General features: G+C 37.0%; 3 protein-coding genes and 5 non-coding genes across 8 annotated transcripts; 6 read left to right on the top strand and 2 right to left on the bottom strand.

The window, feature by feature from the left end:
- The first annotated feature begins 317 nt into the window (after positions 1–317).
- Positions 318–391, top strand: trnan-guu (transfer RNA asparagine (anticodon GUU)). The gene has a single exon. It is a non-coding gene; the product is annotated as a tRNA-Asn (tRNA).
- Positions 392–1,102: 711 nt separating this feature from the next.
- Positions 1,103–1,176, top strand: trnan-guu (transfer RNA asparagine (anticodon GUU)). The gene has a single exon. It is a non-coding gene; the product is annotated as a tRNA-Asn (tRNA).
- Positions 1,177–4,121: 2,945 nt separating this feature from the next.
- On the top strand, positions 4,122–4,194 carry trnaf-gaa (transfer RNA phenylalanine (anticodon GAA)). The gene has a single exon. It is a non-coding gene; the product is annotated as a tRNA-Phe (tRNA).
- A 1,960-nt stretch (positions 4,195–6,154) lies between these two features.
- On the bottom strand, positions 6,155–9,069 carry ebp (EBP cholestenol delta-isomerase). The gene is made up of 5 exons (XM_056246402.1): positions 8,888–9,069; positions 8,422–8,728; positions 7,045–7,081; positions 6,823–6,953; positions 6,155–6,688 (listed from the first exon to the last, which is right to left on the bottom strand). Exons 2-5 carry the CDS (start codon positions 8,726–8,728, stop codon positions 6,465–6,467), a joined length of 699 nt encoding a protein of 232 aa, XP_056102377.1. The 5' UTR covers positions 8,888–9,069; the 3' UTR covers positions 6,155–6,464.
- Positions 9,070–9,375: 306 nt separating this feature from the next.
- On the bottom strand, positions 9,376–9,447 carry trnah-gug (transfer RNA histidin (anticodon GUG)). The gene has a single exon. It is a non-coding gene; the product is annotated as a tRNA-His (tRNA).
- A 1,090-nt stretch (positions 9,448–10,537) lies between these two features.
- On the top strand, positions 10,538–10,609 carry trnae-uuc (transfer RNA glutamic acid (anticodon UUC)). Its single transcript has one exon. It is a non-coding gene; the product is annotated as a tRNA-Glu (tRNA).
- A 394-nt stretch (positions 10,610–11,003) lies between these two features.
- On the top strand, positions 11,004–14,521 carry ccdc115 (coiled-coil domain containing 115). The gene is made up of 5 exons (XM_056246403.1): positions 11,004–11,145; positions 11,271–11,374; positions 11,487–11,590; positions 13,808–13,984; positions 14,239–14,521. The coding sequence occupies exons 1-5, from the start codon at positions 11,038–11,040 to the stop codon at positions 14,367–14,369; spliced, it is 624 nt and encodes a 207-aa protein (XP_056102378.1). The 5' UTR covers positions 11,004–11,037; the 3' UTR covers positions 14,370–14,521.
- A 666-nt stretch (positions 14,522–15,187) lies between these two features.
- Positions 15,188–18,839, top strand: si:dkey-109j17.5 (zinc finger BED domain-containing protein 4). Its single transcript, XM_056246401.1, has 2 exons — positions 15,188–15,810; positions 16,231–18,839. Exons 1-2 carry the CDS (start codon positions 15,661–15,663, stop codon positions 17,968–17,970), a joined length of 1,890 nt encoding a protein of 629 aa, XP_056102376.1. The 5' UTR covers positions 15,188–15,660; the 3' UTR covers positions 17,971–18,839.
- Positions 18,840–21,045: the final 2,206 nt, after the last annotated feature.

Here is a 21,045-nt window from a genome sequence, read left to right as displayed (position 1 = left end):
TACAAAGTTAGGACCAGTCTTGATGGAAAAAAAATTAGATGCCTAAGTTTTAAGACTAGTCAAAGCAGTTTATGCAACTGGCCACAGTACTCTCTGGAGGTATGAGGAGCTATGGTTATTTGACTGAAAAAATAAAAAAAATAAATTCACTCTCTTTGTTTACAGATAAAAGCTATTTGAACTACCTTTACTGGCAACCCTGCAAGCCCCCTGCTAGAAGTGGTATGTATTGAAACAAGGTATATCATTTATGTATATATAATTCTATGTTTTTTCTGGTTGTTCTTCTTGTGGAATCATTCGAGAAGGACACACCAGTCTCTGTGGCGCAATCGGTTAGCGCGTTCGGCTGTTAACCGAAAGGTTGGTGGTTCGAGCCCACCCAGGGACGAAAAGCTTTTGTTTTTATGCTTTATTTTTTAGTAATTGGTGTAAATGTTGCATTGACACAGCAACATTTATTCACAACACTTTTTCAGAAATTTACTGTTGCGCCTTCTAGTGGTTCATTAGTGATGTCTCTCTACATTTAATGAGTGCAATCAGGTAGGTCTGCAGTTAGTAATCCTTCCTAGCCAATAGATAATCTCAGTGAATCTGAAAGTATTACTGATTTTAGTTTATACACGTTTACCCTCAAAGACAGATGGCTATACCATTGAATACAAAGCCTAAATAACATTTACTCTTAATTCGCAGTACTCAGTGTACAATAATGCACTGTTATGAATTGATAGTATGTATCTTGGGCAGTTAGTCATGATTTTAAACATGCATTAGGCCTGACAGGCATGACATGCAAGTTGTTACAAATGTAAGTTGTTACAAATGTAACTTAGAATTCCACTATGTGGTTATTTTATTCCTCATGCATTATTAAAGAGCGACATCTAGTGTCAAGTTCAGTGTAACTACACCTACTACAAAGCAATGTTCCCATGAAGGACTCGGGACCTCAGACCAACGTTCCCATGAAGGACTCGGGACCTCAGAATTGCTTTTTGCGCAATTCATCTTCATAATGTGTGATTTATATGTGTTTCAGGCTTTTAGACAGAAAACGTTTCTTCTTATTGAAACATACCAGTGGCCATGACCACTAGTCTCTGTGGCGCAATCGGTTAGCGCGTTCGGCTGTTAACCGAAAGGTTGGTGGTTCGAGCCCACCCAGGGACGAAAAGTTTTTGTTTTTATGCTTTATTTTTTAGTAATTGATGTAGATGTTGCATAGACACTCTAAAGGAACAACCTAATAAGACATGGCATTAATTGAGATTAAATGTTAACATTTTTTGAATGCAAACTGAAAGGCCTGCAGTCTGTACTAAGCTCTCTCTCTCTCTCTGTTTTTTAAACATCTGGGGTCTCATTTATAAAACTGTCCGTAGAATCCTTACTAAAAGTGTACGTGCGTCCGAAAGCCAAAAATGGCGTACGCAAACAAATATTCTGACTTATAAAACCGTGCGTACGCCAGAACCTGCGCAGAATTCACTTTATAAATCCCAGTCAGCGGAAGAATGTGCGCACATGCGTCTCCTCCCCGAAACAACCATATATGGAGCTTACAACACCTAGTTTTACTATGCATATCCTCTTCTGCATATCATTTGCATATGATTATTCATCCACGTGATAACATGTTTAACGGTACAAGACATTTGGAAAATATGAAATACGGATGTGCCGTCACATTAGTTACATTAATAAAAAATAATTTAGTAGCCTATATCCTTGCCTTGTTTTTGAATAAATAAATCAAATAGTGTAAAATACATTTCAGAGAAAGTTTTTCTCAATCTTTTCCACTGGCCAAAGAGTATTTTTAATTGATTTATATTTTTAATGGAAACAGATAGACCTTGTAGTGCGTTATTTGCACGAAACTATTTTCTCAGACAATCTGCTATTATCATGATAAGCAATTATCTCTGTAGTTAAAACATTAAAACACAGCATGCCAGAGGAAAAGTGTTTGAAAGCATTGCATCCACAACATATATAAATAATATAAAATAATATAAATATTTATTTATTGAATATAAAAAAATGTTGTAACTTCTCAGTAATGATTTAATGTAATTTAAATGTCTAACTCCATTAATCAGAATTGCATATTTAATCTATATGTTTATATCAGAAGTAAAACATAGTTTTATTTATTTAAACTGTTATTGTGAACATATTTCACAGAACACTGTATTTATGATTATAATAAAGATTTACAGTTTTAGATAGGTTGCGTCAGTTTCACGAAAGAACAAAGGGGTGGATATTTAACAAAGGGATGGACATTTAAAAAGGGATGGATGTTTGCTTCATGTGATAGGCTTGGTGAGTGGAATTATATTTGTATTATCTTTCTGTATACTGTATGTATAATTTTCTTTAGATTTCGGTCTAAAAGTGACCAAAAAGACATTTAGCTCCAGCTCACCATCGGTGTCGCCAAACTGCTCCGTCTCCAAAACGTGCGTACGCACGGCTCAAAGTTTGCTTAAAGGTGCGCACATTCTCCCGTCAAGTTTGTTTTTTATAGATCACCGCCTTTGCGTGGAAACTGGCGTACGTACGTTTCAGGCCCCGTTTTGTGCGTACGCACGCTTTATAAATGAGACCCCTGTTCTTCATAAAAATGAGCACAATGTTTTTATGAATTGAAGCCTGAATGTAATTGGCAGAGGTAAAAGCCACAACTCTTTCGGTCTTGATTTAAAACCATTTTCTCTGAAAGTTTAAATTGGAATAGTTTGGAAGAACATGATTATAAACTGTGAAAGTGGACTAGTGAATTTTTCCTTTTCGCCGTGATAACGTTTAATGTCCCCGGCAACCCATGCAGTCCCATTTAGCCACTTGTTAGCGACTGCCTTTTTCAAGACAATTAAAGCTTTTTATAACATCACAAGGGATATTACTGATGTATTTTATGCGGTAGAATAAAACGTGAAAATATCTTTCACATACCTTCAAGACCTTATTTCAGGCATTTGACCAAAAACCTTCAGGACAATGGAACCGGAAATACTAAAATGTTAACTAAGTTTTGGATTTTGACCTACAAAAATACGTCACCCCTGGCAGCACTCTATATACATTGCTAAAAGAAAAAGCTACACTTTGTCAAAAACATTTATACAAATACACCAATAGCCTACTTGATGCAATTCTTTTTTAATATTATCACACATTTTGCCAAGTAGAATTATAATTTTTTTAATCTTAAGCGGGAAAGGTGACAAAATGAACCTAAACCCTTAGTAATTCCTGATAGGAATTTATGATTCAATGCAGCTCACTTTTGAGGGCTGTTTCAAACATTATGAAAGAGCGACCTCTTGTGTTAAGCTCAGAGTAAAACTATAATGTATAAGTTCGCCCCTCGCTTTTCCTGTAGAGGGCGATAGAAAACCACCAGTAGATTTCTTTGCTTGTTGCAAATTTATTATGTCTATGGTTTTGAATGGGTCGCGGAGTGGGCAGTCAGAGAATGGTGCAGTCAAGGAAACAATTTTTTTTTTCTGAATCAAGACTTTTATTTTGAATGACGTGAGTGAAAGCTGTTGACTTTTATGTCAGTCTCCATTTAAGTAAATGCCTTAGAAAAACTCGTTGTCCTTATTGAGTAACTGCGGTCAGAATAAGATGTTGTCAGACTATATGTCAGTGTCATTATTATAACGTTATTTCCGTAACTTGATGTTACGAAATAAATAAAGTCTCTCACTTCAGAAAAACGAACTTTCCTGTCCTGTCATGCTCGCGCAAATGCGGAGGAGCGGCCTGTATATTACTTAACTAGCTATATGTTTCATTATCTGTCCATGTTATGTTACTATTGTGTATTTATCATGGTAACTGCCTGGTGTTTCCGTAACCCCATAATACCACTTATTTTTCACTTTGTGTTATTTTGTATAATTTTAAATGACTGTGTCGTCTTGATCTTGAAGATCAAGTCCTCCTAGGAGTAGGACATGTGAATTAAATGCCATACATGATTTCATTTCTAAAATTGTCTTTTGGGAATGAAAATGAATGGTGTGTTTCTGAATAGTATTAAAAATGAGGACTAGTAACTGTCAAAAAATTATGGCTCCAGTCCAGTAGGGGTCCTCACAGCCGAAATAGCTCAGTTGGGAGAGCGTTAGACTGAAGATCTAAAGGTCCCTGGTTCGATCCCGGGTTTCGGCATTTTGATTCTTAAAAAAATCATATTATTTCATCATTATTCTACAAACTCTTATGTAGTGTTTTATATATATATACACTACCGTTCAAAAGCTTGGGGTTAGTGAGAATTTTATTTTTATTTTTTGGAGGAAAGAAATTAATACTTTTATTTATCAAGGAATAATTAATTTGATCGAAAGTGACAGTAAAGACATTTATAATGTTACAAAAGTCTTTTGAACTTCCTATTCATCAAAGAATCCTAAAAAAAAAAAAAAAAAAAAATGTACAACTGACAGACCAACAACTGTTTCAACATTGATAATAATAATAAATGTTTCTTGAGCATCAAATCCTCATATTATACTGATTTGTGAAGGATCATTTGACACTGAAGACACTGACACTGGTGATGCTGAAAATTCAGCTTTGATCACAGGAATAAATTACACTTTACTATATATTCACACAGAAAACAGCTGATTTACACAGGAATAATATTTAATACTATAACTGGTTTTTGTTGTATTTTTAATCAAATAAGCGCAGCCATGGTTAGCAGAAGAGAATTATTTTAAAAGTATTTAAAATCGTACCGACCCCAAACTTTTGAACGATAGTGTATATATATATATATATATATATATACACAGGTCCTTCTAAAAAAATTAGCATATTGTGATAAAGTTCATTATTTTCCATAATGTAATGATAAAAATTAAACTTTCATATATGGCATACATGGCACCCCAGACCATCACTGACGGTGGGTACTTGACACTGGACTTCAGGCATTTTGGCATTTCCTTCTCCCCAGTCTTCCTCCAGACTCTGGCACCTTGATTTCCGAATGACATGCAAAACTGAGCAACAGTCCAGTGCTGCTTCTCTGTAGCCCAGGTCAGGCGCTTCTGCCGCTGTTTCTGGTTCAAAAGTGGCTTGACCTGGGGAATGCGGCACCTGTAGCCCATTTCCTGCACACGCCTGTGCACGGTGGCTCTGGATGTTTCTAGTCCAGACTCAGTCCACTGCTTCCGCAGGTCCCCCAAGGTCTGGAATCGGTCCTTCTCCACAATCTTCCTCAGGGTCCGGTCACCGCTTCTCGTTGTGCAGCGTTTTTTGCCACACCTTTTCCTTCCCACAGACTTCCCACTGAGGTGCCTTGATACAGCACTCTGGGAACAGCCTATTTGTTCAGAAATTTCTTTCTGTCTTACCCTCTTGCTTGAGGGTGTCAATGATGGCCTTCTGGACAGCAGTCAGGTCGGCAGTCTTACCCATGATTGCGGTTTTGAGTAATGAAACAGGCTGGGAGTTTTTAAAAGCCTCAGGAATCTTTTGCAGGTGTTTAGAGTTAATTAGTTGATTCAGATAATTAGGTTAATAGCTCGTTTAGAGACCCTTTTCATGATATGCTAATTTTTTGAGACAGGAATTTTGGGTTTTCATGAGCTGTATGCCAAAATCATCAGTATTAAAACAATAAAAGACCTGAAATATTTCAGTTGGTGTGCAATGACTCTAAAATATATGAAAGTTTAATTTTTATCATTACATTATGGAAAATAATTAACTTTATCACAATATGCTAATTTTTTTTTAGAAGGACCTATATAAATCTCCACAAAGCCAACACAAGGCAATTGTGCATTAATTGATGGGTATATAATAAAATCAAATGATTTAACATCAAGGAAAAATTTGCCATATAATCACCATGTCATGAAATGCTCACTAAGCCAAGCAAGACAGAATTAGAAAAATATAGAAGTTCTTATAAAGACCAGATCAAGCTTCGTTTTTAGAGCTCAGAGACAAACACTGTTTGGTGAAGTGACTTTCATTTTAAATACAAAATGCACATATTCAAAGAAGATTAAATTGTCCATTGTAGAATGATAAAAAGCTGTACCCCTTATTTTAGGCACCCGCTCTCATTGTGTGTGGCTCTTGAAAAGTGACCAGCCAGGTGACAGTGATATGAGCAGAATTGGATCAGCTTATTAGAACATAAAGTCACCCGGGCAGAGAGAATCGATATAGAGCAACAGAGATAAATATGACACAATCCTGTTGGTATTATGAGCATTTAATCAACATCATATTTTCATTAATGTAATGAATATGACACATTACACTTCAAGCTTTTTCAATTTTCTTCTATGAGCGAATCGCTGTAATATTATAAAATTACATTATTAAAATATATCTCAACATATTGTATATGTTATGAAGAACTGTACAGAATTTCAGTTCTTTTCTTTTCCATATTCCTTCTATTTTCTACTGGTCTAGCTTCTTTTAGACTTCCCTTTTTGTGCTGCTTTATCAAACATGGATTGACAGGTAGATAGCTGACACCACGAGTCTGCTATAAGAATGAGAGGGATGACAATCCACAAAATATTCATAAACACAAAGTAGAACCAGAAATAGATGGGGTGACCATATTCGCTGTGAATATATCCATCTCTGTGTTCAGTGAAGAAGTAGAGGACTGCACCATACAGCTGACCTGCAAGTAATGTTGGACATTACTGAATTGTTCCCTCTAAAACACATTGTTTCTCAAGTTGACAAGATGTGGAATAAATAACTATATCATAAATATTTACAATTCCATATGCAGTAGGATGACACATGTCTTACCTAGAGATACGATGAGCTGCAGGACAAATCTATAAGAACTGTTATAAAGGAAGGCCAGAACAATCCATATGCTGAAAGGACCCCACAGGCACGCGGTCACTGTCTCCATACTAACTGTGAAATTATCCGCTCTGAAAAGAAGATCCCATAAAAGAAGTTTAGCTATAATGCAATCTATAGACTCATTTTTAATGCCTAAACCTACAAACGTGTGTAACTTACATTGCATATCTGCTGTCTCCTTTGGAATATTCTTTCCCTATATAGGATGAAAAAGCAATTTCGGTATTCAAACGTATAAATAATGTGAGTGGGAGACTGCAAACTGGATGCAATATTTGCAGCGTCTTAGGTAAATTTGTTGTAAAAATTACTTTTTGTTAATTTACAATAAAACTATCGAATTTTATGTACAAAATACAACATATATTTATAATTATAAATTCTATAATTATGATAGAATACAATGATTCAATTTGCAGCACTTCTATAAATTAAAGATTTAAAATTAAAAAAAATTGTAGAAAGGGTACATCGTCATTTTATGGAAGCTTGTTTCCGCCACAGAATAAATAAAAATAAAAAGTAATTGCAACTTTTTATCTCGCAATAAAAGTCAGAATTGCGAGATATAAAATTTAACTTTTCTCACAATTGTGAGTTTACGTATAACTCACAATTGTAAGAAAAGAAGTCAGAATTGTGTTTATATCTCACAATTGTGAGAAAAAAAGTTGCAATTACCTTTTTTATTTTTTATTCAGTGGCGGAAACGAGCTTTATACCATCTTGCTCCGACCAACACCTAACGTCGTAATTACGTCACCTTTACGTGCTATCGTAAAAATTTGTTTTCTAGAAGCAAATCCTAGTTTTCTAGTAAATCAAGTTGTATTTACCACTGGGAATCTCTGAGACCAATTTGATACCCAAGTTCCCAAGTTAGACGGACGTTAAACATGGGGAGGGGAGAAAGATTGATGCTGTGACTGCGATTCTTTAGCTACATTAACTTGTCTTGACATTAAAATAGTGCATATATATATATATATATATATGAATAATCGTTTGAAGCATATTGTATGTTTTATACACAGTGAAAATAGCCTGTACTTAACCTAAATTCCAAAATGTGGTCAAGCTGACTATCTAGAAAGCGTAGTGAATGTTTGTACCACTGTCAACGAATGGGACGCTACATTTTATTAAGAATTAAATATCTTCAAAAAAATGTTGGCTTTAATAAGATTTCCCCAAGAAATAGGCAAGAATAAACCTGGTGTCCTCCATGATTCCTAGTCTTTCCGACATCAGGGCACTTGAACATGACGAGCTCGTGGGAAGTAGGACATTTCCGATAGCATGTAAAGACAGCATTAGGACTTCACAACTCGTAAATACGAACTTCCCAGGAGGGGACTTGAACTCAGCTTATGTTCACAATTCTTGGACTGTGCATGAAAAATTTAGGTCTTTGTAATGATAATGTTCATGGGACATTAAGGGAGAAAAGTATCAAACTATTATCTCAAAACATACTAATGATAAACTAAGTCAAATAGACTTAGGTTTCAAAAGGTTCAAATGAACCTCACTCACACAGTTGAGAAAGGAAACTCTGGTCTTCAGGAATGATAGTGTAGTATAAAGAGAACCATCCCTCGATGACCCCGTGGATGAAGCCGCACACAGTGAACCAGCACAGAGCTAACCTTCTCCCTCCGCTAAGCCTGCTCCCAGACACCTTACGCCCAGTCAATGACCAGGTGGCAAGCAGCAGTATCCCAGACACAGAGAACAGGAATATGAGAATCTCTGACATTGAACGATCATTAGCCACATAGTTGGGAATAGACAGGTTGCGTGGCCAATAGGGATGATTTATAGTTTCTGCTTCCTTCAACATCTGGAAAGGTGGAAGAACGGGGAAAAAAACATTTATGAGACAAAATTTATAAATGGTAGCATCACAAAAACTAACTCCTAATCTAAAGGTACATGTTTGCACCAGATAACGTGGCAATAACATAATACAATCGATTTGGCTTGATACGCCTGTACTTACTTTGTGATGAGTTGTGGAATATCCTAGAAATGTGATTATTTCCCGCGTTTGAAAATTCGCTCTCTATGTTACATATAACTCTCCTCTTGGAGCTGGTGAACGCGGAAATGAACCGTGTTAATATCTGCTCTATGGAACTACATAATCAAATAGCAGAAACATCGCGCCACCGAGTCTCATCCTACTGTAAGCCCACGTGATTCTCGCTACCAAATCACCATTAGCCTCTGTGGGAGGAACAACCCCTCGTGATATTTACAAGCCTTGCAGTTGGACGATCTCCTCGGAACATGCATGTCGTCACCTATATTTTACAGTCTATGGTCGTCGATCACATCTGACTGCGAAAAGTGTGCTCTTGAAATGCACATTTTGTGAATTAATACGTTTTGTCTTTATAATTTTTTAGTAAAATGAGGCATGACAAAGTGAAACTAACAATAGAGGGAAAAAAATCACACTCCTAAGCCGTGATAGGGACTTATCCCTGCCGTGACCCGGATTCGAACCGGGGTTGCTGCGGCCACAACGCAGAGTACTAACCACTATACGATCACGGCGAGCTACCGGAGGTGGTGATTGTGAGTAGAGGAATAGGGCTTCAATATGTATGCAAAAACTGAATTGTTTATTCAGTTTTCTAGTTTTTATTTTAGTGATACATGAGAACACTAGTGCTACCTTTTTTTGCCAACTATTATTTTTAGTACTAACTCAACAATTTACCATCATACAACAACGCAGCATGTTTGCATATTTAGAGTGGCTAGTGAAAATAATGTGAAATTCTGCCAACGAGCTTTAAGTTTAATCAACTTTTGCAACGCTGGATACGATATTGAAAGAATGAACATGAGTGTCGGCCACTATGACAAATACACACTTTATTTAGAAGCTTGTATATATAGACCAATTTTCAGTTGGTAAACATGGTGACGTTTTTATGTGGGCGGAGCTTAGGTGGTGGCAGAACGATCCCTCTGGCCGCTTCACTAACGTAAAGTCTGCAAGTTTTGTTAGCTTGTTTTTAACAATGACAGGAGAAAATCCGATTTTATCTTAATGTGCAAGGTCACTCACTGTCCAGGACCGCGATTGTTATTTGCAAAAGTTAATTTTAACGGACGGAACCAGATTGGCTGACCCGTACACTCATTGAGGATCTGACAGGATTAACGTTAATGCTACCTCCGGTTGAGTGGCCTGACATCTACACCAACCTGATAGAGAAACGGAGGGCATATAAATCTTTAGATGCCTATAACTATGTGCTGAATGGTGATGTGCAAGACGTGTGTGTACGATCCGCAGTTCTGCCTAGCCAGCGCCATGAAGACGACAATGTAAAGAGTGACATTACGGTGCAATTTTAATGAGGTGAATATTTTCTAGAAATAAAAAATTGCAGATGAAGCATATTAATGTTTCATTGATTCTTGCACCCAACAACACAACAAGATGACATTTAATAATAATAAGAATAATTTAAGATCCTTATTTTGTAGCCGAATCTGTGCTGGTTTGTATTCACCGCCTCCAGTTTTCCCTTTGTTCTGCCACCAGCTAGCGCTGTGACGTAACTGTGACGTCGGCTGGAAATTGGTCTATAGATGTTGCTTTAAATCGTCTGCTTTCGCAGTAGTGTATAACTCCCATATGGTCTAGCGGTTAGGATTCCTGGTTTTCACCCAGGCGGCCCGGGTTCGACTCCCGGTATGGGAAGCAAAGTTTTTTTTTTTTTTTTTTTTTTTTGCCGTAAGTATCGTATGCACTATTACAATAAACAAAACAAAAAACGAGATATTATTTTCAAGCAAGATATTCAGCAAATTCAGTAAATATCTAATATTACATATTTATTACAACTCAATCGTTTGGGTAATATTTTGTGTAAATTATATACGTGCTTGAATAATGATTTCATCAGAAAGCACAGACAGATAATATTAAATTGTGTAAAGTATATATAGTATTCACAGAAATCATACTAACCTACGCAATCTCAACGTAACAAATCGAACTGATGTCATGTGACTTCTTGTCACATGACCGGTAAAGGTTCTAAACATCTCCCTGATAGCGTTCAACAGGAATATATATCTGATTCTGATTGTTTTCTACCGTCTATCTAGTCGAATAAAACGACAGAAATGCGTGCTGATCAACATCTTCGTTTGGACGAGCAGTTGCTGCTTTTCATGGACCAGCTCGAGACTCTTGAGGAAAAGCGACTTAAACTCAATTCCCTTATAGAAGAGGTGAAACGTGAAATTACACTTACGGATTTAATGGATGGAATCAAACCTTTTCAATTGCGGGTTGTACACAAAACATTTTCATTTGTATTTATTCTGAATATAATTCCCTTATTTTTGTTACACAGGGATGGTTTTCTATTGCCAAGACACGTTATTCAATGGGAAATAAGCAAGTATCCGCTCTGCAGTACGCTAGTGAGATGGAGCCGCTTGTTCACGTTGAAGCCAGGTCCGTATGTCATCATATGCATTTAAATATTCGCTTGTGCATAAGTTTTAATTATATATATTTATATATTTATATATATATATATATATCCATGTGCTTGCCTTAATAACAGCTTGTTGGAAGGTGGAACAGCTGAGTTCAAATGTGAGAGAAGAAAGAAAAAAACAGAAGAACTGAAAAATAACACAGTAGAAGACATTGGTGCGAAAGACACGGGTAGGCATGACTTGCTGACTTGTAAATTAAAGGGTTAGCGCACCCCAAAATGAAAATTCTGTAATTAATTACTCACCCTCATGTCGTTCCCCATAAGACTTTTGTTCATCTTTGAAAGACAAATGAATATATTTTTTTATGAAATCTGAGCAATTTCCATAGCGACACTTTGACGCTTCAAAAATCTCTTAAAAAGATTGTAAAACTAATCCATACGAATTGAGTGGTTTAAAATTTTCTGAAGAGACATGATCGCTTTATATGCTAAACAGATTGAATTTAGGCTTTTATTCACATATTAGGGCTGAGTATTGACACAAATTTCACAATTTGATTCGATTTCGATTCACAAGCTTGCAATTCGATTCTGATTCGATTCAATATTGATTATTTTTTATATCAGGTACAATACATCGCAAATGTTCTCAAGAAAAACAAATCTCTTAACTAATGCTATGGGAGTCAGTTGTAGCCTACTATAATTCATTAGCCTATAATATTGAAGGTAAAAATGAACTGATTTGTATACAAACACTTAAATTACACTTATTTATTTTTATAATAATAAAGTTATATGGAATTTAAACATTTAAATGGTGGCTGTCATATAAACTTGCCAGATTTATTCAAACATGCATTAAATATTGAAGAACATTAAAAAATGATAATGAATATGTAATATGGTGCATATGTTAAGCAAAATGCTCCTCTCTAGAGCTAATTTTTCTAGCTGACTAACGAGTTTATGGTCACTGGATATATTTTTTCTGAGGTAAATGTGAAGTTACATGACATTGTTTACAAGCTGTTTTACTGGCGTCTTTCCACGGTTGAAACACGGATTGAGCGATTCCATGTGATATTATACGGATTTCGATAAGTTGTACTCTATCTTTTAACACACTTTCAGATGCTCATTCATGTTTATTTCGCGCTGTAACTGGTATTATTAAGGCGGAAGAGAAGATCATGTGCATGCGCTGCTACTTCTCTTGAGCTGAGCTCCGCTGCGCCAGAGCGATCTCACGCCACAGCACCAAAACGGTATTTATGTTTTTGAATTTCGTAAAAAAAATGGACCGACATAATTTCAAATCTGAGACTTTGTTTCATATCAGTAGTAACAAAGCACAAAGATTATTGCGATTTATTGGATAGGATGGGCGCTACAATGTTCCATTAATTCATCAACTGAAAACAGGATGACTAGCCTAATCGATTCTTTGGATTTAAGAAACGATATCGGTTCGTAAAAATGAGAATCGAGAAGTCGATATTTTTTATCCAGCCCTATCACATATAGCTAAACATTCATCAACTCACACATTAGTTGTAGAAACGGAAGCTCAAGCATGTTTGCTTAACGTGCGAGAACCAATGAGGTTCATCCTCGTGTTATGCAGTACGTTTGAGCTTCCGTAAGAACCAATGAGGTTCACTCTCGTGTGTTACACAACAGTTTGAGCTTCCTCAAGAACCTATGAGGTTCACTCTCGTGTGTTACACAACAGTTTGAGCTTCCTCAAGAACCAATGAGGTTCACTCTCGTGTGTTACACAACAGTTTGAGCTTCCTCAAGAACCTATGAGGTTCATTCTCGTGTGTTACGCAGCACGTTTGAGCTTCCGCAAGAACCAATGAGGTTCATTCTCGTGTTACGCAGCACGTTTGAGCTTCCGCAAGAACCAATGAGTTTCATTCTCGTGTGTTACGCAGAGGTTTGTTCTCGTGCGACAAGCAGGTTCGGTTGAGGTTTTGTTTATGTTCGCTGATCAATGTTTATATGTGAAAAAAAGCCTAAATTCAATCTGTTCATCATAGAAAATGATTGTCTCTTCAGAAAATGAAACTAAACCACTCAATTCATATGAATTAGTTTTACGATCTCTTTATGAGCTTTTTGAAGTGTCAATGTGGTAGTTGCCTAGCTGTCAATGGAGCGACAGAAATCGCTCAGATTTCATTAAAAATATCTCCATTTGTGTTTCGAAGATGAATGAAAGTCTTGCTGGTTTGGAACGACATGAGGGTGAGTAATAAATGAGGGAATTTTTATGTTTGGGTAAACTATCCCTTGAACATATTAATTTTTGATTTATTTAGAATCTTTCCACAGTGTTGCCCATTTTTTACCATACCATTTATATGATACATTTAGGGACCTACAACTGTAAAGAGGAATTGTACGATTTGTGACAAAATCATTGAATGTTTCAGGTCTTAGGAGGCGAATAAATACCAAACAAAAGGGGGTTAAAGAGGAGGAAGAAGAGACAGACCCTCAAGTAAAAACAAAGGCAGAATCATCCACACCCGAGCACAGAGAACCTTTGAAGTGGTTTGGGATCCTTGTACCACAAAGTCTGAAACAAGCTCAGTCTGCTTTTAAAGAGGGTGCGCTCTTTTGTGATGTCTTCTATAACTATGGCTTGCTTATGCTATATTTTATTTGATCCCTGTGCATTATATTAAAATATTGTGCTTTGGTGCACATTTGCTGTGTGGCTTAAATTTGAAGTATTATTTCAGCACAATTTTTTTGTTTTTAGGGAAATGTTATTTCCTGTATTTTGGGTTTATTTAACTGTTAACACTTTATGTAACTAAAGCACACTTTATGTAACTAAAGCACATTTTCCTTCCCCCAGTCATCACTCTCTCAGCTGAGATTGCATCCCTACAAAGTGCAATACTTGCTACAAGGAAAGAGATGCAGGCCCAGGTGAAGGAGAAACAAGAGAAGACAGAGAAGACTCAACCAGAAATAAAAGAGGAATAACAGTGACCTTATTTACGTTCATCTATAATCTTTATTTATTGATTTATTGATAGACCCTTAGTTCTTAGAACAATTTCGCTATGTTGAATGTTGAAATCACTCTTATTGTATAAAATAGTTTACCTAATAAAAATGTTTGATGAACCATGTTAGCTTTTGAGCAGTAATTCAGTTGAATCCAGACAAATTATAAATGTATATATTTACTGCAGATTTGATTCGTTCTCAGTTTTTTAGAACCTGCTCTGCTTGAACATTTCATCCAAAATGCAATAACTATAACAACTGCCATTATTGTATGCCGTTATCAGATAGTTAATTTAGTCATCTACATCAGTAAATAAAGTAATTGTTCTAGTTCTATGTGGTTGAATCATACCTGTCAGATAATTAAATTTCATAGTAAATGTCTTGTTTCCTTTTAAAGTTGGGAAACAGTAGTAAAAGGTGGCAAATCCATTAGTTTCATTATATTTCTATTAGAGAACGTTTTCTGTGTCATGCGAGCCATAAACTGCGCTTTATCTGAAAGGAATCCAAGCAGCAAACCATTTAGTAATCATGTTAAATGTAATTCTTCTACCCAGCACCTACAAAGAAACATTTTCTTTTCATCAAAAATTCCTGCTGTAACCTAAAAACAATAACAACAACAACATAAGACGTTGTAAACGTGCACGAGCAGAAGTATCAGGCGCGTCCTCGCCTTCGTACCTGTTTTAGCTACAGTAAGATTATATTAAATCACTGCATTCAATTGGCGTAACGTTATGTACAAAACGACAAATATAAGAAATGCCGTTCTTTATTGTGGTTACTTCATTACCCTTTTATCAAGTTGTGGGTGCCTGTTCACGAATGGTATCAAAACAGACAAATAGAGGCGTAATGATAAATAAATAAATAAATTGTCCATTCGCTGTCTACTTCCTGGTGTTCATCTCAAAAGAGCTGCTAGCGGATAGCGATGTTTACGGTCGGAACTGACACCGGGCAAAATACACAATTTGCTCTCTCCCGCAGATCTGAGGGACGTGTGTTATGTTTTTATTGAGACGTGTATCCGAGAAGACATTTTCAATGATAGGACGATGCGATCAGTGTCAGATCAGGTGAACACGGCGCTATCTCGGTCAGATTACTATCCTTTTATCTCTATGCTGGGACGAGGCTATTCCCAAAGCTAGACTGATATTTCGGAAAACAAAAGAGCATATCAAATTGTTTTCATTTTTTTTTCGGTGTTATTCTTACGGTATTGTTCATATCGTGGAAGATAACAAGATCACTGATGGCGTCAAAATCTAGGGTCTCCATTCTGGATTATTTCAATATCGTCTGTGAGGGAGAAAATGGCAAAATTGAATCTAACTGCAAGGCTTGTGGCACAAGGATTCAGGCTAAACGGACAGTTACTTCTAACTTTGTTACACATTTAAAGGTAAGGGTTAATTTAGATATGTAACAGTGTTTTGTATCTAATAACGAGACAAATGAGATGTTGCATGACCACTTTTTATACACTAACGTTATTCAGAGTCCCTACAGTGATGGAAATTTAAAGATTAATAAAAAATATATATATATTTCCTGGTAAAAAGTCATAAATAAATGAAAAAATATAATTATTAGCCTACAGTATTTTGATCAAATGTGCTTTGTGCAATTTGAAAAAGAAAAAAAGATTATTAAAAAGTCTGTTTGTTAGTCTCGAAGGACTGACTTGAAAAGCCAGTCAGAAAGTGTGGGAACCCTTGATATTCTGTTTGTGTGTGTGTTTACATATATTATGTGTTTACGTTGTTTTATTTATTGGGTTCTACATGTATTTTACCTGTATATAATCATGTCACATCCACAGCGCAAACATCAGGCCATGTATGATGAGTTTGTGAGGAAGAAAGATGTGAAAAGAGAGGCAATGCAGAATTGTACTGGCCCACCAAGTGGTCGAGTGATCTCTCAAAGCAGTCCTGGGATGAACAAGTTTGACTACAGTGACCCTCGGCAATCCCTCATTTCGGAAGCCATCGCCAAGATGATCATCCGAGACCTGCAGCCGACACAGATAGTTGAATATGAGGGCTTCCGTGAGCTTCTTCAGCTCCTGGAGCCCCGATACATACCGGTACCATGCCATTACATACAGCAGCAGCTCCTGCCAGCCTATGTCTCCCAAGTGCAACTAGCTGCAAAACAGGCTCTAAAAGGAGCAGAGTCCTGCAGCGTGACCCTTGACCTGTGGAGAAGCAGCTTTGTGGGTGCTGGATATCTTGGAGTGACTTGCCACTTTATAAACGCAGACTGGCACATTAGATCCGCTCTTTTGGCTTGCTTACCGCTAACAGACCACAGCAACACTCAGCAAATGCTCAGCGAGTTTGATGAGATCTCTGAATCCTATGGTGTGTCTGGAAAAGTGTTCAGAGTCGTCGCTGACCATTCGCCTTGTGAAAACAGATCTCCTTTTCGTCTTCCTGGCTTCAATCTCATTGGAAACGGTGAAGAAGATGAAGGGGAGGAAGATTGTAGCGATGAAAAGCCTGGAGCAGGAGAAACCATCAGTAGCAATGAGAACCGCAAGTCTTTAGATCAGTGTCTTGGTCGAAGTAGGATAGACTGTTTTGCTCGATTACTAGCTCAGTGTGTTAAAGAAGGAGTTTGCGCTTACCCTCAGATATCACTTCCTCTAAGCAAAGCAGCCCACCTCTATAACTACGTAATTGCTACAGTGGCTCCTGAAAAACTTGTCCAAGTGTTTGGCTCCAATACCTCAACAAATTGGCAAAGACCCTCATCCATGGACAAGTGGAACGCTCAGTTAAAGATATTGCGCCAAATGGTGGAGTCAATGGATTTTCTTGAAGACATTGTGGATAGAAATGACCTAGTTCTCGGTAACTTAGAAAAAGCGGTGCTGCGGGAGCTGGTTGAAGTGATAGAGCCTTTCGAAGAGGCCTCAGACATGGTACAAGGAGACAAGCACGTGTCCATCAGCCTAGGCCTGCCCTGTGTGTTGGGTCTGCGCAAGCACCTGGCTGAGGTCGTAACTCACCAGTGCTCTGCGATCATGATGGGATTGTCTCAAGCTCTGGACCGCAGACTGGCAGGCATTCTTGAAGACCCTCTTTACATAACCGCCACCACCCTGGACCCACAGTTCAAGTTGTCCTGGAGCAGTGACAGCGACTGGCACAAACAAGTGCTGCTGGAAGAAGTTGGAAAGCATACTCCTTTGGGTCCACTAGAACATCACTCAGAGGCCCAGCCATCCCCGTCCAAACGCTGCAAGCTGTTCTCTTTCATTAAGCAGCGGCCAACCGCCCAGGCCAAGACAGTGGAGCAGGAGCTGTCCACATATCTCCATGAAGAACCCACAGATGAGGATCCACTACAATACTGGAAACGCAAGTCCATCGATTTCCCATTGCTCTCACAAGTAGCCAAGAAAGTTTTTACCGTGCCAGCAACAACCACATCAGTGGACCAGATATTTAGCCTGGTAAGCAAGACTCTCAGACCAGAACAATGCAGATTTCTGCCCAAAAACTTGGACACTCTGATTTACTTGAAGGCTAACTATAGGATACTTTGGTCCTAACTGCGTAGAGAGCTTTACAGAATTTTCTTTTTACTGATATCAAACCAAACACCTCAAAAATACAAAACAGGGATTGTGCCTGATATGTATCTCACTATAAATACTGTAGAATTACCTGAAAGGAAGCAACATACTTTTGTCAGTAAATAATTCCTTTTTTTAAATCATGTACAAAAGGCTAGACTTAAATTATATAAAATTAACTAATTATTATGGGTAACAATTTATAATAATTTTCAAAAGTTCATATATATGTAATGAAAGTTGTTATATAGTGTTAACCTATTATGACTTTACTCCTAATCAGATGCTGGTTGCCTTTTTTGCAGACTGCAGATTGCAGTTCTGTGTACTAACTTTCACTCCCCCAAAATGCAACAGGATCAGATAAGTACAGTGCACACTTGATTAATTGTCAAATATTTATATAATAATTCTCCTTCCATCAGCATGTTATAGAACCCCAGAAAAACCATTCTTGCAGCCAAATGCTTTCTCAGAACACCTGTAAGAAAAACAGTTACATTTCCAGCAAAACATTATTAAACATTTTATGTTAGCTTTATATTTATTTAAGGAAAGAATTGGTCAAACAAACAGAGTATACATTCAGTATATCTGACAAGCCTTTTGTGGGGGTTCTTTGTGTACAAAACCTACCCCCTAGAAAGCAGCAGGCAGGTTCAGTAATTGAAGATAATTATATTTCAGGAAATATGGGAAATTGGAGAACACTGATGGTGGACTGTAGACTCCCCTAGCTTGTAGAGCTGAATGGAGAACAATCAAGAAGAGTTGGTGTGTGTTAAAGACTTTTTGTGTGAAATAGACTTTTCCATTTCAGTAAAAAAGTGTTTTATCAAACCTGACTTCTTGTCCTGTCATAACTGTGAAATACTTTGCCATGCAATAATATGCTAAAGGTCAAGCAATTTTACTGTCTTCATAGCACGATCACATATGTCAGTGTGTGTGCATTTACAGTTATAAGTACAGCGCACTTATGCTAGGTTCTGTATCTTAACAGTGGAGTTTATGTGTGCTTGTATTCTGATCACGTGGAGGAGAAAATAGCAAAAAGGACATTCAATCAATAAACTCAATTTCAAACAGATTTATGTGTAAGGCGGGGTGGCACTGCTGCAGTGCAGATATAATGAACATTTCTGAGTGTGTGTATATGGGATGTGAATCCTGATTTCAGTTTCCCACTCAGTCTCAGCAATACTACAGTATCATATTCTGGGCAAAATTGTACTTGCAGTTGCATTTTCTATTTGTGCACACGTCATTTACAACGTCTGCCAGATTTTAAATGGAAAAGCAAAGTCCATTTGACATTTCATTTCCAACATTCGTGCAGGAATGGCACAGTCATATTGAAACAGCAGTAGCAATGGCTCCGATTGCAATTACATTTTCTCATTGTCACGCTCCCTTCTTGCCAAACCTCAAAAGAAATTGCCATCCTGCCTATAATTGCAATCTCTATGCCAACAAAGGAGGCCTGTCAGTCATTTGCTGCGAATGTGATGTGTAGGTGTGTTTGTGTGGTAAATTGGTCAGTTTTATTAATAACATTTAGAACTGGCATACATCAGGGGCTGAATACAACATCCATTTTAAATAAAGATATACTGTGACCTCATTAAGTTATTCCAGTTAAACTATGCATATAACATATTTCAAGCCATTACATTTTAAATATTTCCAGTAGACTGGAACATTTGATTTGACAAATGTAGGCTAGTGTTTAATTCATTTAAAACTATTCTCTGTTATGCATTACTTATAAAATTCAAAATCAAATTTATGCTGCTTTAGGGGCCGTTTACACAACACCGTTTTCAACTAAAAACGGAAACCTTTTATGCGTTTTGTCCATTCAGTTACACCACAACGGGATTTGGAGGCATGAAAACGCAAACTTTTGAAAACGGAATTCAAAGTGCAAGTGCAAGTTTTTGAAAACGATACCTTTATCGCCGCCGTGTAACTTTCAAAAATGTGAATTTGTGAAAATGGTAACTTCATGCGCATGCGTACTACATGTTCAGTCTATATGAGCGATTATTTACATTGCCAACTACTGGCCTGGTATGAATAATACAGCGTTGTTAGTTGTTTTTGCAGACCTGTGTGAATGTGGATCGTTTGGACAACCTGTGCACGAAAAACCCAATGGAAAAACTTTTCAGATTTTAGTACATCATTGCTGTGTAAACATACCCTTAATAATAAATATTGGTTAAAACTAAATAAGAACACACTGACACACAGAACATAGCTTTATTGAGCCATTTAAAACTGAACATCAACAGATTATTTTACTACCTTTCAAACTCTGACAATTTATCATTTTCAATAATACTGTATCATTAATAATCCAGTGGTGACTTGAAAACAATTACCGGTACATTTGCTTTGCTATGGGATAGTTGTGTCACCAAGTATAGTGTGAATTTGTGTTAGTGCTAAAAGACGCACATGATTTTTACCACTTTAAAATGGAAGCTCAGATGCACCAAGTAAAATTAATGAGGGTTTCTGTCCTGCTGTAGTCATAATAATGCGGATCAGACCACAGAATACCACCAAAATGATGGTTATACCCATAATGCACTCCAGTTATCAAGAGTTTAACGTTATCTGTCAAAGGCAGATCAAATAAATCTTGTATACTGATATACGGTAATTAATTAATGTGATTGAAAAACGTCCCAGAGCGGGATCATCAGTACCAGATCTGTTTGAGAAGCAGCTCTTCAGCTAAAGACTGTGGCTCAGGGGAGGTGAGATTGAATTTTACACAATGTGTACGTCCACTTTTATAATGGACAATACATGACCCAACACTTCAGCTACTCAGGTCTATATTTAAACAATTCATAACTGATCAAACATTTCTGTTCTTAGGATGTGTTCTGTATTCATACAACCTTTATAGCAATGGACTTAATATGACTCTTAAAATAAATACCCTAGTAATGCACCTGCTTTTTATGGTCAATAACCATTGTAGCCTATGGGGCAGAGATGTGGGACTGCTATACTCTTACTATTGCTGCAGTATTA

The sequence above is a fragment of the Rhinichthys klamathensis genome, unplaced genomic scaffold, assembly GCF_029890125.1.
Source record: "Rhinichthys klamathensis goyatoka isolate OS25496 unplaced genomic scaffold, OSU_Roscu_1.1 h1tg000037l_1, whole genome shotgun sequence".
Lineage (NCBI taxonomy): Eukaryota > Metazoa > Chordata > Actinopteri > Cypriniformes > Leuciscidae > Rhinichthys > Rhinichthys klamathensis.
This window is presented reverse-complemented; position numbering and strand designations above follow the sequence as displayed.